This window comes from Chiloscyllium punctatum, chromosome 5 (assembly GCF_047496795.1).
Source record: "Chiloscyllium punctatum isolate Juve2018m chromosome 5, sChiPun1.3, whole genome shotgun sequence".
In the NCBI taxonomy this organism is placed as follows: domain Eukaryota; kingdom Metazoa; phylum Chordata; class Chondrichthyes; order Orectolobiformes; family Hemiscylliidae; genus Chiloscyllium; species Chiloscyllium punctatum.
Genome location: NC_092743.1, coordinates 43,283,774 through 43,302,430, shown reverse-complemented (window position 1 = coordinate 43,302,430; position 18,657 = coordinate 43,283,774). Strand labels below are relative to the sequence as shown.

The 18,657-nt window shown below is 41.7% G+C and overlaps 1 protein-coding gene across 12 annotated transcripts in view; it reads left to right on the top strand.

The window, feature by feature from the left end:
• Nucleotides 1-18,657, top strand: part of LOC140477023 (UDP-N-acetylglucosamine transporter TMEM241 homolog) — a 225,545-nt gene that overhangs the window by 65,830 nt on the left and 141,058 nt on the right. For 11 of the 12 annotated variants that reach the window (XR_011960639.1, XM_072570135.1, XM_072570133.1 and 8 more), the window contains exon 13: nt 50-143. Coding sequence is in view for 11 of the 12 variants with exons in the window: in XM_072570135.1 (XP_072426236.1) it covers nt 50-143 (94 nt within the window). In the remaining variant the exon portion in view is untranslated. Of the gene's footprint in view, nt 1-49; nt 144-816; nt 1,686-18,657 lie in introns of those variants that run through there. The other variant, XM_072570132.1, reaches the window with a different exon arrangement.

Below are 18,657 nucleotides of genomic sequence, written 5' to 3'. Positions count from 1 at the left end.
CCCATGTCCTGTGCAAAATGAAAGTAAATACTGTTTTCTTTTTATTTAGTGCAATTTTGGGAGTGTCCTTGAAGTTGGCTTCTGTAAATGTGAAGAGCAATCTGTCTTCCGAACAATATGGTACATTGAGACTGGTAACAAAGGTAAGGAAATAAAACCAAACTCTCTTGGTGTTTAACACAAATGTTGATCAGTGCTACAGATTTGACACTAAACCTATTGAACAGACATTTGTTCGATCCTTACCCCGTTACTATAGCATTCAAGGTTATACAGTTCTGCAATTTCTAAGGAAACTGTATGAAATGTCTCCATCATCCAGTATTACTTACATTTTATTTGGTCAAATATACTTTTCATATTGGTTGCTTTACTACTAGGTCATTTATTGAACGCAAAATACTATAATTAACTGAAGCAGGTGATTTTTTTTTGAACAAAGCTGACTCCTGAATGAGAAATCAGTTTACTTTAGCATCAGCAGTGAGTTAGTAATGAATCTACTGTGAATTTGCATCTTGAGAAAAGGCAGATTTACTAGAAGGTTAGTACAGTCAGTTCTTCTATAACACAATGATTGTGTTCTGGTGCAACCCCACTTTATAGAAAAACGGTACTTTAAAAACAGCGCTTGGGGGGGATCCAAGATGGCGGCGACCCAGCAAGTCGGAGTCTATAGTGCTCTTCCCAATACTTGAGCAAAGTGGGTCACCCACCCCCACCACACTCACCAAATCATTCATAATAGCTGTTAAATTTAACTAGTTGCTTAGTATTACATTTAAATAGTCTAATATTTAGTAAAAATGACCAAAGGGAAGGGAACCCGCAGCTCTCAGCAAGCAGGGCCCCTCCCCCACCCTCTCCCTCTTCAGCTACAACAGAGGCGTCCACAGCCGCCCCGGGGGACTTACCTACGGTAACAAGCCTGGTGGAGATGATCTCCAAACTGGATGCAAAGATCGACGCCTTTATCGATGGGACTCACTCTCAGCCGCGCTGCAGAAGCACGACCGAGACATCCAGGAAATGGAGCGCCGAGTCGGAGGGGCGGAGTTAAAGGCCGCGACCTCTGAAACTACAGCGCAATCGGCCGTGGATCAGGTCCGGACTCTCGAACAGCGAGTCCGGACCTTAGAGAATTACATTGACGACCTCGAGAATTGAGGTTGTCGAAAAAATATTCGTTTGCTGGGCCTTCCCGAATGGGAAGAGGAAGGTCAGCTTACAGCGTTCCTCGAGCAGTGGCTGCCACAGCTTTTAAATCTGGAAGATGGATCAGACCAGGTAAGGGTGGAATGGGCCTACCGGGTCGCAATACACGGGCCCGGCTCGAACCAGCGCCCACGCCCCGTCCTGTTCCGGCTGCAGAGCTATAGGGAGAGGCAGATACTCCTAGAAGCTTCTAGAAATCTTGGAAAAGACCCCCAAGCTATGATTTATAAAGGATCCAAGATCATGTTATTCCAGGACTTTTCCCTAGCTCTGGTCCGAAAGAGGAAGGCATTCGACGAGATGAAGAAGCATTTAAGGGACTTAAATATTCAGTACTACTTAAGCTACCCAACGACGCTACGCTTTCACCATGAAGGATCCGTGTATAACTTCGGATCACCAGAAAAAGCTAAGGAATTCTTGGACTCTCTCTTAGAAAAACTGTAAGAGATAATGGATGTTGATTTGCCTTCCCCCCCCCCCCCCCCACTTTGGTCTATATCCCCCCCCCCCCTTTCTTTTTCTTCTTTTTTCTTACCTTACTGTTTAATATTATCATGGGGGGTGGGGAGAGGGATTTGACTTTCTCCACACACCCCCCCCCCCCCCCCCCCCACCCCGGGGTTGTTTTCTTTTATTCATTTATGTATATATGTGTGTGTGTGTGTATGTATATATATATATAAGCTGGGGGGTTTGGTTAATGGTGGGGGGAGGTGGTTACCTTATTCTATTTTACCTCTGTCTTTCGGAGCGGGGTTGTTTCTTCCTTGTTATTTTGTATTATTATATTTAATTATTATTTGTTGAGGTTGTAATTTTATAGTTATATATGGTATTAACATTACCAAATATATCCGGGTGTTGGTATGGGCGGGGGTAGGGTGCTCACTGTTAACTCTAGCTTTGTATTATATCTGAATTCTCCTCATTTTATTGAGGAGCGCCTGGGTCAAGGGTGGGGCATTGGTTGGGAGAGGATATGATGGACTTTTGGAGAGGAAGTGACACCCCCTGGGAACAAGGGGGAAAATCTCCACTTAGGTACGTTTTATTTTTTTTTTATTTAGAAATAGTTTTTTATTATACTGTTGTGAGTGTATTAGAGAGCCTTTATTTTTGTAAATTTTATATGCTCTACACTTGGGATGTTCTAGATAGGGTTTCCCCTCCCGAGGGGTCTCTGATTTGCCCAGATGATTATGGTTGATCAGTCGGTTAAGTGGTGCACCTGGAATGTCAAGGGGAGTAATTCGCCAGTCAAAAGGAAGAAAATATTATCAAATCTTAAGATAGAAAGAGTCGATATAGCTCTCCTACAGGAGACACACCTGTCGGATAAAGAACACTTGAAATTACGACAGGGTGGATTTGATCAGGTCTTTTTTTCTTTTAGCTCAAAAAGCAGGGGAGTTGTTTCATCCTGTAAAATAGGTAGTATAGCAATTTCCGACCACGCTGCTGTATATATGGAAACTAAGGCGAGGAACAATGGGACATCCCCTCGGCATTGGCGTATGGACCCCTTCCTAATGAAAGATAGTAAATTTGTAAAGTACTTCTCTCACGAATTTAAAACTTTTTTTAGAAATTAATTCCGGTACGGCGAGCAACCCATCAATGATGTGGGAGACCATCAAAGCTTACACGCGAGGTTTGATCATCTCCTACTCAGCGACCCAGAAAATATTGAAGGGAGAACAACAGCGTCTGCTCGAAGCTCGCTTAAAAGCAGCTGAAACAGCATACACTGATAGACCTTCTATTATTAAATTGCAAAGGATTACAGCTCTTAGGACAGCTCTAAACACTATGCTTACTCAAACGGCTAAGAGGGAAATATTATTTGCAAAACAAAGGTTATATGAATATGGCGACGAACCGGGTCGATACTTAGCATTTCTTGCAAAGGAAAAAGAAGGCTCCTCAGACTATTACGTCTATCAAGGAAAGTATGGGTATTTTGACTCCTGATCATAAAAAGATTAATGTGATCTTTAGAGAATTTTATTCTGAGTTATATAAATTGCAGGATTGTGAAGATAGGACTAGGAGGATGCAGTCATTTTTAAAAAAAATTTGACTTTTCCGGGCCTAACTCCGGAACAGGTATCGGTCCTAAATGCTCCTCTAACAGTCCAAGAAATACTTGACGCAATTAGGCAACTTCAGAGTGGTAAGGCACCGGGCCCAGATAGTTTTCAAGCTGAATTCTATAAAGAATTTACAGGAATATTGGCTGGTCCACTTATGGACATGTATAACTATTCATATAGTCAGGGCTGTCTCCCACCTTCGCTGAAAGAGGCAAATATTTCTCTTTTCCTTAAAAAAGGAAAGGATCCAGAAGATTGTACGTCATACAGACCAATATCCTTGCTAAACGTCGATTTTAAAATCCTTTCTAAAACGTTAGCACTGAGACTAGAAAGGGTACTGCCACATATTATAAAGGAGGATCAGACGGGGTTTATTAAGGGTCGTAGATTATCCAATAATATTAGAAGGGTTTTGAATATGATTCAAGCCTGTCATCAGGGAAAGATACCAGGAGTAGTAGTTTCATTAGACGCGGAAAAGGCATTCGATAGGGTTGAATGGTCATATTTGTTTTACACATTGGAAAGGTTTGGCGTTGGAAAGGTGTTTACCAAATGGGTCTCAACATTGTATAGTGATCCCAAAGCAGTTGTGGTTACCAATGGATTAGGTTCGGATAGCTTCAGTGTGGGTAGGGGCTGCCGTCAGGGATGTCCTGTCTCGCCATTGTTATTTACGCTAATAATTGAACCACTAGCAGAAGCTATACGAGCTGACCCTAATATAACGGCCCCGAGGATTGGTACAGGTAAACATAAAATTACCCTTTATGCAGATGATGTTCTTCTATTCCTCAATAATCCTCTGATGTCCGTACCTCGCCTAATCCAAGTTATTAATACACTTAGTGCATTCTCAGGCTATAAAATTAATTTTTCAAAATCTGAGGCTATGCCAATGGGTGACCTTGCTATGACACCCCACTTAGTGGACGGATCCCTTTTTCCCTTTCGTTGGTCCCTGGAGGGCTTCTTATATTTGGGTATTTTTATTACTCCAGTATTTGGTCAGTTGTATAAGGCTAGTTTTGTGCATTTACTGGAAAGGATAAGGCAGGACCTCCAGCGATGGGGAGACCTTCCAATTTCCTGGCTGGGTAGAATAGCACTAATTAAAATGAATGTCCTGCCCCGTCTCCTATATCCTATGAGAATGCTTCTGGTGATGCTGCCGAGGATGGCTCTACGTAAATTATATGGCTGGTTGGGTTCCTTTATCTGGAATCATAGATGGCCCCTCATTAAGCTGAAGAAGCTACAGCTTCCAGAGACAAGGGGAGGACTGGACTTCCCAGATTTTAGGAAATATCAGTTAAGTTCCCTATTAAGTTACATAGCTGATTTGAGTCTTGTCTGATCCACAATCGATCTGGTTGGACATAGAGGCTTCTTAAGTAAAATACCCACTTGTTAACCTCTTATTTCCAGACAAGAGGAAAATCATTACAGATCACTGTAAAAACCCTATAATACTAAACACAAGGCTTGGAATATAATGCGGCAAAATCAGGGTAATTCACATAAAACATCTCCCTATGCACCGATAGTGGGAGCATGGGGATTCCAACCGGGGTTTACAGATGCCACTTTTAAACTCTGGAGATCCAGGGGTAGCTCATGTCTAGGGGACCTATTTAGGGATGGGGTCCTGATGTCAGAAATTCGGATTACCTAATGGAGACCTCTTTCGATACTTCCACATTTGAGACTATATACAGAAGAAGACTACGTTATGAGATAGTCTTTATAAATCAGATAGAGAATGTAATGTCCTACGACCAGTGGGGGTATCTTCCGTCAGTACTATTTATCATTTACTACATGATGAAGTATCAGGAGATATGGACAATCTGCTTAAAACATGGGATCAGGATTTGGGACTAGAAATCTCTATAGAAATGTGGAATGATATTTGGGGAAAATGCTAGAAGAATTACTATCTGTAACAGAACCCAGGCTATCCAGCTGAAGATACTTCATAGGGCCCATATAGCACCGGATCGATTGGCAAAATTTAAGACAGGAGCATCTCCAATGTGTCCCAAATGCAAAATAGAGGTGGGCACTCTTGTACATTGCCTATGGACCTGTCATAAGATCCGTAGATATTGGACTAAAGTAGCAAGTACCCTGACAGAAATTTTAGGAACGGAAATTAAAGTGGATCCTGTATTTCTCCTTTTGGGCTTTTCGAACTTTCCATCCCTGGACATGTACGGGAAGAGACTATTTTCTATTCTCTCTTTCTGTGCAAGGAAAAATATTTTGGTGAACTGGGTGGCTGAGGGCCCCCCTGGACTTTCAAATTGGTACAGATTAATTATGGAATGTATTCCCCTTGACTTCCTTACAAATATGATGCACCAAAAGACTGAATTATTTTATAAAATATGGCAGCCCTTCTTGAATTATATAAATATAGATATTTCGGCTATCCTAACAAGGGCTTTTATTTAATTGAGATTACAAACCTGGCTGGTCCGGGGCCCCTTAGGAGAGGAATCCCGCACGAATACGGGTTTTATTACATTTGATGTTAACACATTCCGAGCATGTAAGAGACTTAAATATACACTCTGGTTAGTTGTAGGTTGGATTAGTAGAAAGTTGAGTTTTGTTTTTTTTTCGGTATTTTTATTTCTCTTTTTTGTTAAATTTTGGCTATTGTATATTTGATTTAATTATATATCAATGTTTGCATTTGAGAGTTTTGTTTATTTTTGTAAACTTGTAAAAATGTTAAATTTCTAATAAAAATATCTATTATATAAAAAAAAGCGCTTAAAGTGTTGGTGCTGTAATTGCATTCGAGCCAACATATGTTCTAAAAGATCACACTTTAGAGACAGCGTCCTCAAATTGTCGTCATGTTACAATGAATTTGCATTGATGAAACGCATGTCCTAACCTTATATGCGTTTTTCGTCTGCAGTACCTTTACTCACTGTGGCTCAGTCGTTAGTACTGTTACCTCACAACACGAGGGACCCGAGTTCACTCCAGCCTGTCTGTGTGGAATTTGCACATTCTCCTCGTGTTTGTGTGGATTTCCTGCTACAGTTCAAAGATGTGCAGATTAGATGGATTGGCTGAATTTACCACAGTGTCCAGGAATGTATAGATTAACCATGGGAAATGGGGGAGGAGGGTCGTGAGTCTGGGTGGGGATGCTTTTGAAACTTGATAGGGTTCAGAAAAGATTTGCAAGGATGTTGCCAGGGTTGGAGGATTTGAGCTATAGGGAGAGGCTGAACAGGCTGGGGCTGTTTCCCTGGAGCATTGGAGGCTGAGGGGTGACCTTATAGAGGTTTACAAAATTATGAGGGGCATGGATAGGATAAATAGGCAAAGCCTTTTCCCTTGGGTCGGGGAGTCCAGAACTAGAGGGCATAGGTTTAGGGTGACAGGGGAAGGATATAAAAGAGACCTACAGGGCAACTTTTTCACACAGAGGGTGGTACGTGTATGGAATGAGCTGCCAGAGGAAGTGGTGGAGGCTGATACAATTGCAACATTTTAAGAGGCATCTGGATGGGTATACGAATAGGAAGGGTTTGGAGGGATGTGGACCGGGTGCTGGGAGGTGGGACTAGATGGGGTTGGAATATCTGGTCGGTATGGACGGGTTGGACAGAAGGGTCTGTTTCCATGCTGTGCATCTCTATGACTCGAAGTAAATTGTGTTTTTTTTTGCTAACATGCACCAATTTTCATATGAGCTCCCATCTGTACAAACAAACTTTGCACGTAACCAGTCTTCCAACCTAGCCGTGCTCTCGTTTAGCCCCAGTCTTGTCTGTTGAATGTATCTGATTTTCTGTTGAAGGACCACATTAAAAGCATTTTGACTGATAGGAGGCATAGACTTGTACAACAGTGCTAGATTGTAGATCGAACTGTCTCGTAAGACAAGAGTGGTTATTCAGAGGTTTTTATAAAGTAGTACGCTCACAGTGGCCTGAATGGCCTTCTGCATTTAACACTCACTTGAAACAGACATGGCCCTGGTTACATCAGCTGTATTAAAATGCAAGTTGTCGGAGAGCATTTGACCATAAAGGTGATGTTTCAATTTGTCTTTTATGTCATTTAGAACTAAATTGGGTAAAAAAGCAAAACACCGTATTAGAATGAGACTGAGATGTTATTGTCATATATACTCAAGTACAGGGATACAGAAGTATGGTGAAAGATGTACAATGTCACCATTTCTGGTACCATCTTAGTACAAGGTACCTAGGTACAAAATGGAAAAAACAAGGAGTGTAATTTAAAAATTCATCATTAGAGTCCTTCCCATTATAATGTTGAAAAGTAAAGAAATAAAGTTAAAAGTTCAACATTGCAGACCTTTTAGCTGTGTTGGGATCGCACTCCCCACAAGGGTTTGATCTCCTCTGCCTTGGGATGGCTTGACACTGCCGCAGATGTCGGGAGATCTTAGGCTGCTTGCTCTCACTGCCGTGGTGGGCTTGCTCTCCTATGGTTTCCCAGGCTCACTGTCTCCCACCTTCTCTCCCCCTTGTCTTGATCTCCCTGCCCCTGTCCCAGCCCCCATCCCCACCCCAACCCCAGGCCCACTCTCACACCGCCCTGGGCTCAGTCTCCCACTACACCCACCTCCTGGGGTCACCAGCCCATCCCTTTCCTCTCTCTTCCCCAACCCCCCCACCTGACCTGGGACTGCTCTCCCACTTCTCCCCCCACCCCAGGCTTGGTCTCCCACTGTGTTCTAGAAGTATTGATATAAATGAATAAATCCAAGTGAAGACTTGTGCTACTGTAATGTTTAGGGGAATTCCAAGTTGTGTCAATTAGTTTAAACTCCGATATTGTTCTATTTAATTATTCTAATACATCAAAAATATAAACTTGTACAATTGCAGGATCAATAACACTGCTATTTGAATAACTGAAACAGCACTGACCTGTTCTTTACAGATGTTTTTCAGGCAAGATCTCCGAACTTTTAAAAGTTCAATGATGGTAAGAGTAGTAAATTGATAGAAATGTCTTCAAATTGTAAAATGGTTTGAAGGCTTAACTTTGTAAGTCCATACCTGTCTTCAAAACTTTCAAATAAAAACTGAAAGCACTATGGATGCTGGAAATCGGAAACAAAAACAGAAATTGCTGGAAAAGCTCAGCAGGTCTGGCAGCATCTGTGGACAGAAATCAGGGTTAGCCTTTCAGGTTCTGAGGAAGGGTCAGTTGACCTGAAAAGCTAACTCTGATTTCTTTCTACAGATGCTGCCAGATCTGCTGAACTTTTCTGGAATTTCTGGTTTTGTTTCATAACTTCCAGTCTTACTCCCAGACAGATAATTATCCAATTGATCTTTGATTTATTCAACCAATACAGAAGGTATCCTGCATCTCCTTCTCTGTGACATAGAAGAAAAGTTGCTTATAACCTCTTCATTCACAACTTGTTCAGTTAAAGCCCAGTCTCTTTTTATCTGTAAACCCTCAAATGCCTTGAATGAAACAGGTTGTATTTTCACAATCCCTGATAGCATTAGATTATTTCACACGCATCACTTCCTTTCAATAGAGACAGCACGTCTGAGAGCTCCTTTTCTTAACCTGAATGTTAAGATCTTCTCGACTAAGGCAAGAGGAGCAAGTCAACTGTACATACCCTACACCTTTTAACAGCACCACTCACTGCTTGGTGGGGTGGGATGGAGTTCAGCTCACTGGCATTGGAGATAGGCAAGTGCTGAGACAGGATGGTTAGAATGCCTATCACAGCTCTCTGGAACATTATCCTAGTTGTATAAAACACTGTTAAGCACTCAAGCCTTCACCATCCAAATCCTCCAAACGATCTCCACGACCCCTCTTTCAAACAGGCCAACTTCTGTGTCTATCCTCTATGCCACATTCATGGGCTATGTACCTCACATGGTCTTCATAAAACCCCTACCTTCATCTTCTTCTACACCATTCCTCAGTAATCACTATACATAGTCTTCAGAAGGAACATGGAGAACATTTTTAAGCTTCTAACAAACTGGGAGAGCTCTCACTCATATACATCTGTTACTGAATATAACTCTTGTGAAGCTCATTCAACAATCTAAATCCTTTCAAGTAGTCAATATGTTCTTTTTTTACAAAAGAACCAAATATTTATCAACTCATATCAAAGTTAGGTAGTTCTTTAATAGCCTCATAACATTATGAACCAAATGTAAATTCAGCTCCTGCTGAGAGAATTAGTACTGGATCCTTTGTAAACAGCCAGGAATTCTGAATGTTCTCCACTTCAGTCGCAACCACTGGAAATTGTCAATTAATAACTCTGTTGGAACTGCACGAATGATGTCTGTCAATCAGTGCACCCTGGTATTAAGTATCCGCTTTTTAAGTCTAACCATATGAAATTAGCACTATTGTGTTTTATTGAGTATCATGCTGGAAATCAAGCCCTGCTATTCCTGGTGTCATCTTAAAAGTTGAAGATTTTATCAAGGCATGTGGAATTCCCCAAAATACTTATCTTTTAGACCCAAGCTGACAGCAAACACAGACCATTCTATACTGAATAATTACAGATAAATACATTCTAATTATTGTGAACTGTTGACATATAACTGTTAGTTAAAGTTATAACACTTGCAAACACCAACTCAACGTACACACAAAAAGTGTGGGCAGAGGGAAAGTATGGACAGCTGGTTGAGTGGTCCCTGGTCACAGGATTTGCTGAGATCGTCCTTTTGTGGATCAAAATGCTGATTCTTCTTCTTTCTTCTCCGGGTGCTTTCACTTGTTTGCAGGAGGCACAGGGTGACTGGATCACACTTTTAAAAGTCCTCTTAAAAGTCACAGTGGACTGAAATGAACTGGCTATCTTCAGGCTTGAGCTTCTTTTTACTGCAGAGGGAAAACAGCTTTTCTTTTTCTGGATGTCTGATGGCTTCAGACACGAATGTTTGCACCACCGAGCTGTTCAACTATCCGGGAGCCAATCACATGATTGTTGGCAGGCAGGAAACCTTGGTCATCAATAACTGTCACTATTTCACAGACTAATTGGCTACTTGTTTTCAACCAAATCTCCATTTGTGTACAGCCCCCAGCTCATCTGTAACTAGGCTTTCCCCACAGTTTGAGCCAACAGCTGAGTAAACAGTGCTTCTCCTGTTTGCTAGGTACCTGGCTTTTAACAAGAAGTGCAATAATCCTTCAATAGTACTTGGCTTTTAAAACAGTCCTTTTTCCTATTTCTGTTCATAACAAAAACACAGAAAAATAAAAAGCTATGTTCTTTACAGTAATGATTTCAAGCCATAACTGCTGTTCCAAGGGTTTTCAGGCACTGTGTGGAAATTGTGATTTTTACGGAGGAAATGTAAATGCTCTTGAAAGGTGAATAATGCCCCTTTTTAAGTGGTGTGAGCTGAATTAATTCCTCAGCTTCTTAAAGCTAAAAGATTGCAGATTTAGAGTCACAGCTGCCAAAAAAAATGTGGAGTTTGAGGAAGCCTGGCAATGGGCTTCTCCCAGGGCTCTCTGGATTGAGAAGATGGAAAGCATTTCATCTGGATGCTAAGGGAAATGTCCTTTGAACTTCCTTCTCTTGCAAGGGATTGAGACTGTAGTAAGAAGAGGTCTATAGCTGAGCACAGAAAATATAGTTACTTCCTTCCCAGACACAGCTAACACAGGTCTTGGATACCTAAGCGGCGTACCTTCGAGTGAAGAATAGAATTACTATTAGCAACATTTGCAATTCTCCATTTAAGTAGAATTCTGTAAGCTTTTGTTGGTTTTACTGGAGTACTGACAGCTTCACACTCCTCCCCATATCTGGGCTATTAAAAATAGTCACCGAAAAAACTAAGTAATGTTCATCAAAAGATGCAAGTGCTTTGAAACATCTTTCTTCAGACTTTTTGAATTTTAAACTAAACTGCTATCTCGGCCATAGCTGATATCAGACCCATCTGTATTTACCTGTGACATTATGCTGAGCTATCCGACATAGTGATGATGTCATTGCTTCTATGTCCCACTGCAAAGCTGCTGTGAAAATAATCAAATTCCACCCATCTCAACCATCTCCGTTTTCTCCATACATTCTAATTGATCCATAGAGTACTCCTAGCTTTCATTTCTTTGCGATACATTTCCAGTAACTGTAGTATTTTGGTTTTAATTTCGAAACAAAAGGCAATTCTTTTTTGTTGGAGTCACAATGGAACCTTATCTAGTGAAATTTTAAATTGATAGCAATCCAATTTTGGTGATCTATTTCAGATTGGTTTCAGATGACCGTTTCAAAATAACATTTAAGACTGAGGTGAGATTTTTCTTTCTGAGAGTAAGAAGTCAAAAAGGAGATTGATGAGGGCAGAGCAGTGGACATGATCTGTATAGACTTCAGTAAGGCGTTTAGCAAGGTTAGATCACATGGAACACGGAGAACTGGTCATTTGGATACAGAACTGGCTCAAGGGTAGGAGGTAGAGGGTGGTGGTGGAGGGTTCCTTTTCAGACTGAAGGCCTTTGACCAGTAGAGTGACACAAGGATCGGGGCTGGGTCCACTGCTTTTTTGGCATTTGTATAAATGATTTGGATGTCGACGTAGGAGGAATGGTTAGTTAGTTGGCAGATGACACCAAAATTGGAGGTGTAGTGGACATTGAAGAAGGTTACGTCAGAGGCTAAGGGGTGACCTTATAGAGGCTTATAAAATCATGAGGGGCATGGATAGGGTAAATAGATAATGTCTTCCTCAGGTAGGGGAGTCCAGAACTAGAGGACATAGGTTTAAGGTGAGCAGGAAATATTTAAAAGGGACCAAAAGGGGCAACTGTTTCACACAGAGGATGGACTAGAGGAAGTGGTAGAGGCAGGTACAATTGCAACATTTAAAAGGCATCTGGATGGGTATATGAATAGGAAATGTTTGGATGGATATGGTCCAAATGCTGGCAAATGGGACTAGATTAATTTAGGCATGGTCAGCATGGGCAACTTGGACCCGAAGGGTCTGTTTCTGTGCTGTTCAGCTCTGACTCTGTCATTTTTTATCATCCACAGGAGGGAGTCTTTCTCATCCTCATTCAGGCTACATCACCTTATTCAGTAAATTAAGATTTCATGGTGTCTAGGCTGTGTCTTTAGAGAAAAAGGGATATTTTTCAGAGCTTTGCTTCATTTATGTGCACACTTGTTTTCTCGTGAGCTTGAAGTCAGAAACTCTGATTACTTTACATTAGAATTCTGAAGTGGCCATGAGAAAAGGCTGTATTGCACTAACCCATTCTGTAACCTTTTCTTTTCCTGCTAGGTATATTCCCGAATTGTTTATAACGATGTTCCTAAACACGCCCTTTTTGCATGAGTGAAAAAAGTTGTGTTGCGCCGTGTCTGCTTCAATCTGTGGCCATTGGTTTGCCGAAACCATATTGTTTTCTTCTGAGGGTGTCAAGTTGTGAAGTCCTGAATTTATCATCTGTTTTTTGCAGTGAGCTATTTCCATTCACTGATGTTCCTGACTAGCGTCGATTACCCCATGCAGACCACAATCTAGCAGTCTGTACATTTCACACCAAATGATTAAAGTTTGATCTCCAGCTTGCCGGCTAGAGAGGTAGAGAGCCTTCCATTTACTCAACTCTCCATCAACACCCCCTATGATGCACGTTGTTGGTATTTTAAATGTATTATCACCTTTTATTATCAAATTCCCAACTGAAAATGACAGCCAGGATACAGTGTGGCTTGTATTTAATGTGTTATCAGTGAGTTCCGTGTGTTACCAAGTGCTAATTTTGTATTGAGTGCCGCGACCAGAATAAAATTTAAAATATTAGCACTCCTTTTTTGTTTTGTTTTCTAACATTTTGGCGAAGTAACCCGGAGCAGTGTTTAGTTGGCTACTGGAAGTAACAATGAACAGATCAACCGATTATCAGTCAAACCCAGTAGTGACAAAAGGGAATTGATCATAGGTGTTAACTGTTTCTCTCACATCGACACTGCTGGGCCTGGTGGGGTGGGGGAAGGAGGTTGGGGGTGGTGGGGGTGGGGTTGGAGGGGGAGAGGTAAATGGCTGCAGGCTTCTAGCAACTATTCCATGGGTACTTTCTTGGGCCAAGATAAGTGAGGTCAGGATAAAGAACGTACATGGGAAGAGATATTGTCTGGGCTATAAAACAGTAGCAAATGTCTTAAAGCTCTGTAGAGCTTGGAGATAAGGAGTTGCCCTCTCAACAGACACAAGGCAGAATTGAATGCAGTGTGTGCTGTTAGGGTCTCGATCAAAGTGCGGCACTACCTTCTGTGAGGCCATGCCTGAAAATTAAAGAGGAAGGATGTCAGGACTGAAGCCTCCCTTGCTACACTACGCTTTCTCTTACTACTCACTCCGATCTGGGAGTTGAGAAAATTTGGAGGAGGTCAGTCCAGCAGGTGGTCTTGTGATACTACTATTGTAAAGGAAGTACCACAGGAGACAGCTGCAGCTCCCTGGAAATGACAGAGAACCAGTGCAGAAGGGGGAAGACAATGTCCTGAGCCACTGTGCCAGACTCATGCCAGCTACTGGGTGAAAACTCAGTCACAAGGGCTAGGTGCCATTGCTATCTCATTATCCTGAAATGAGGATAGTTCTCTTAATTACTGGTTCAATAATTGTTTCAGGGCAGCTACTGTAGATCTCATGGCATCTGTCAGTCCTCAACTCGTAAGTTATCACTGATGTTGTCTTCTCATCAGCCCATTTATTCACCTTGTCCCCCTTTGGGAGTCGGGCAGTGACAGCATCAGAAATGTCAGCCTTCACTGGTTCCATCTGGAATCAGGTGGATTCACAAAGCAATCATGTTACCCTGTTGTGAACCATTAGTCTTCTTGAATAGGAAAGGATTCCATTCCCTTAATGTTCAAACCATCTGTGACCAGAGCAGCTAGTTCTTGCAGGTCTGCATTCGTCTTCCAGGGAAGTCCTGGGTGAGTCCGAGGTGCCAGCCTCTCTTGAAGGTTCTCTCCCTATTAAATGGTGGTTACTTTCCACACCTGCCTGAAGACCCTCTAAGAAATCCACGGACTGCCACTGAGGAAAGATGCAGTGCTGCCCATACTATGACAAAAGCCTGTTGTTGAACAGACCTTATGCTTCCTGCCGATGAGGTTCTGATCTGATATACCTTCGGTGTACTTCCTCTGTAGCCAGAAGCACCTTTCCGTTGTGACAGATTGCACCTGAGACCATCGACAACCCTAAAATAATCAACAAAATTCTAAATAAAGTAAATGGCTCTACTCGGAATAAAGATTGGTACACACTGCCTTCTATTGTTAACCGATCCTTTAAAAGAAATCCAACATCTGGATTCCCATCTCCACCAAAGCAAGTCCTTTTTTTCCTCAGGCCAATCCTTCTCTGTGAGCCAAATTTCATTGAAATCTGTCTTATAGTTTTTCAGGTATGTTATTTACGGGCAAACTAACAAAAAGGGGCAAAAGCAGTAACCCCCTCCCGCATCTTGAGGTGACTATTCTGATGAAGCGTTCACAACCATCAGTGTGAAGATTTCCAAAGATTCACAGCCTTCTGAGTAAAGAGATTTCATCTTTGCTTAGTCCTGTGTGCTCAAAGTTTTTGTGAAGATTTGTAGCTCGGGTGCTCATTGTTGTGGTTCTGTTCACCGAGCTGGGAATTTCTGGTGCAGACGTTTTGTCCCCTGTCTAGGTGACATCCTCAGTGCTTGGGAGCCTCCTGTGAAGCGCTTCTGTGATCTTTCCTCCGGCATTTGTAGTGGTCATTTATTTCCTGTGAGACTGTAGCGCTGTGTTCTGGATGCCCAGGCAGGGGGAGATTTCCTTTCAGTGTTGAGCCTCTTTTCAATCTTATATGTTTCAATCTGATTACTCTTTTGAGGTAAGAACACCTTAGCCATCCAAAGGCAATGGGCCTAGTGTCAGGGAATTGGATTAATGTAGATAGTTGTTTGATGGGTATGGATGCAGTGGGCTGAAGGGCTTTTTGCCATCCTGTACTACTCCATGATTGTATAACCTCTCATTCTTCCAAGCGCTTTGTGTGTAGGAGGCAATTTGCACAGCTTCTCACAACAAGCTCCTTTTGGCCAGTGACTGTACTATAAGTAATGTTTCCTGTTATTGATATTTTGCATAGGAAAACAAAAACTCAGTTTCTTTTGAAATGTCCATAATTTTGAGATTTGATATGGTGACTTTTAATTATAAAGCCATCTGTTCACATTTGTCTATTTTAAGCCTGGTTCAAAATGATGAAATCCTTGCTCCGTGAAGGAAGGTCTCAGACATGCTACCTAATTTTGTTTTTAAACAATCTTTACCAGATCATCATCTTTCCATTACATCATTAAAAGGAAATAAACACCACAAAATAGGCTTCTGCAGATTGTATTCCCAGCCTGTCTTGGAGTATGTGAAGGTCTGACATGCTTAGCCATTTGGGCTGCAAACTGTTTATTTTTAAATACATGTTTCCCAGAGGATGCAAGAAATGGACCAGATATTCAGACCTAAAATGACTCCTGAGTTCTTATTAATGCAGTTCAGGCTATGACTCTGATAGGAGCTTAAACTGTCTGAAAATATTTTGTTCCTCTTTTTAAAAGATCTAAAGACTCTTTCCTGACTAATTTGTTGAGAAACTGCTGTCATAGTAAATTGTCCCAGAAGTTAGCTTGAGTTGATTTGTACTATATCATCTGTGTTGCTCAAAATTGAGAAAGCAGTGAAGTCAAGTTTGCTGGTGAAGCGAATGGGTCTGTTGTTGGTCAGGGACTCCTGACATTACATTAAAGCTTCTCTTCATGGAAAGAATGTGACTTTAAATCTGATCCTTGCATCTGCACTGGGGTGAGCGCTATTTAAAAGGCAGTACGGAGTGTTGCTGAACAAGGAGACTTAGGAACGCAGGTGCATAGTTCCTTGAAAGTAGAGTCACAGTAGGCAGTGTGGTAAAGGAGGAGTTTGGAATGCTTACCTTCATTTATCAGAACATTGAGTATAGGAGTTGGAATGTCATGTTGCGGCTATACAGGATGTTGGTGAGGCCACTTGTAGAATACTACATATAATTCTGGTTGCCCTTCACTAGGAATGATGTTGGTTAACTTGAGAGGGTGCAGAAACTATGGAGGGTTTGAGTTTACAGGGAGAGGCTAAATAGGTTGAGACTTGTTCCTCTAGAGTATTGGAAGCTTGTGGAGGTTTATAAAATCATGAGAGGCAAAGATAGAGTGAATAGCTAAGGTCTTTTTCCTTGGGTGGGTGAGTCCAAAACTAAGGTGAGGGAAAAGATTTAAAAAGGACCTGAGGGGTAACTTTTGCGTGTTGAGTGTGGTGCATGTACGGAATGAGCTGTCAGAGGAAGAGTTGGAGGCTGGTACAATTGCAATGTTTAAAAGGTATCTGGATGGGTATACATATGGAAAGGGATATGGTCCAAATGAGACTAGGTCACACTGGGATATCTGGTTGGTGTGGAGGAGTTGAGCTGAAGGGTATGATTCGATGACTGTAAGTGCTAATGATGATTGGATTGATGGGCCCCTAGGCTGAGAGGGTATTGGAGGGGAATAGAGAGGTACAGTGATCCAGGATTCCTGCCCCCACTGATAATCCAATGATTGCTGCCAGAGAATATGCCGTACATGTTTCAGCGTGGAATCTCCTGAATGCCCCTGATGTTCACTGGGTCAAATATCTTCATGATACTCAAAGTCCTGGAGTCCTTTAAGGATGCAAGGTTTGAAAGTGCACTTTCTAAAGTCTGTCGATTACCTCCCCAAACAAACAGACCAACCTCTGTGCACAATTGAAGCATAACTCTACTTTCCACAACTGCATGTCCCAAATGAGATCTACTCCAATCTCAATTAGCTCAGTTGGCTGGATGGCTGGTTTGCAATGTAGAGTGATGTCGACAGCATGGGTTCACCGACTGGGGATACCATGAAAAGCTGTCTTTTCCAACCCTTCCCCCTGACTGAAGCATGGTGATCCCCCACCACCACCACCACCTCTCTCTCTCTCTCTCTCTCTCTCTCTCTCTCTCTCTCTCTCTCTCTCTCTCTCTCAGACAGCAGCCCTATGGTCTGGTAAATTATGGTGACTTTATCCTTTTTACTGCAACCTAATGGAAGCTGCAAAATGCTAGCTCACTCAGTGTGAGAACAAACACTTATTTCATGAGGCACTTTTAATGTAGATCTGAGCAATATCTTGATGTGGAGGGTATTCTGCAGTTTGTCGTTGGACTCAGATGGTGAAATTTCAATTCAATGAAAACCTGGAATAGTAAATAGTCTAATGGCCATGTACCCACTGTCAACTGTCGTAAAATCCTAACTGGTTCTTTAATGGCCATTCGGGACAGAAATCTGCTGTCCTTGATTGGTGGCCTCTATGTCACTCCACACCTACAGCAATAAGTGCCCTGTGGAAAATTAGAGATGGATAGTAAATGTTGGCCTAGCCAGTCATACCTTCATCCCATGGACAGATTGTAGAAAAAGGAAGATCAACAATGGTGGGTTAATTAAAATTGCAGCCGTGTGAAAAACCAGAATTGGACCAAGTTCGGAGATGGTTAGAATTGGGAAAGGAGCTTGACAATAGAGGAAATAAGGACAGAAGTTAGGGCAAGGATTTTAAAATTAAGACGTTGTCAGACTAGGAGCCAATGCAGATCTGTGAGCAAAAGCCTTGATTATTAGAACTGAAATATGACAAATCACTGGGTTCTGATGGACCTCGTTTTAAAAGAACTGGCTGTGGGATCATTGGTTCTAATTTCTCAAAATTCTCTAAATCTTGGAAAGGTCCCATTAGATTGTAAAATATGGACATCACTCTCCTGTCCTAAAGTGGAGAGAGACTAAAGCAGGAAACTACAGACTGAATAATCTTAACAACTACCATCGGGAAAACACTAGAATCTCATATATTAAGATGGTTAGAAAATCGCAATGCAGTCAGGCAGTATGAATATAACTATATGAAAGAGAAATCATGTTTGACTATTTTATTAGTCTTCTTTGAGGAAGTGATAAGCAATGTGGATAAAGGGGAATCCAGAAGAGGTGCTATACTTGAATTGGTCTTTAATAAGGTGCCACTTCAAAATTTACTATATAAAGTAGGATCTCATTGGCCAAGATCTGAAGCAGAGTTACTGCACTCAAAATGTTAACTCTGGTTTCTCCACAGATGCTGTCATGCTTGTTGAGTTTCTCCAGCAATTTATGTTTTTGTTTGTTTCAGATCTCCAGCATCCACAATTCTTTGTTTTATTTTATAAGATCGCATGATGTAGGGTATAACATA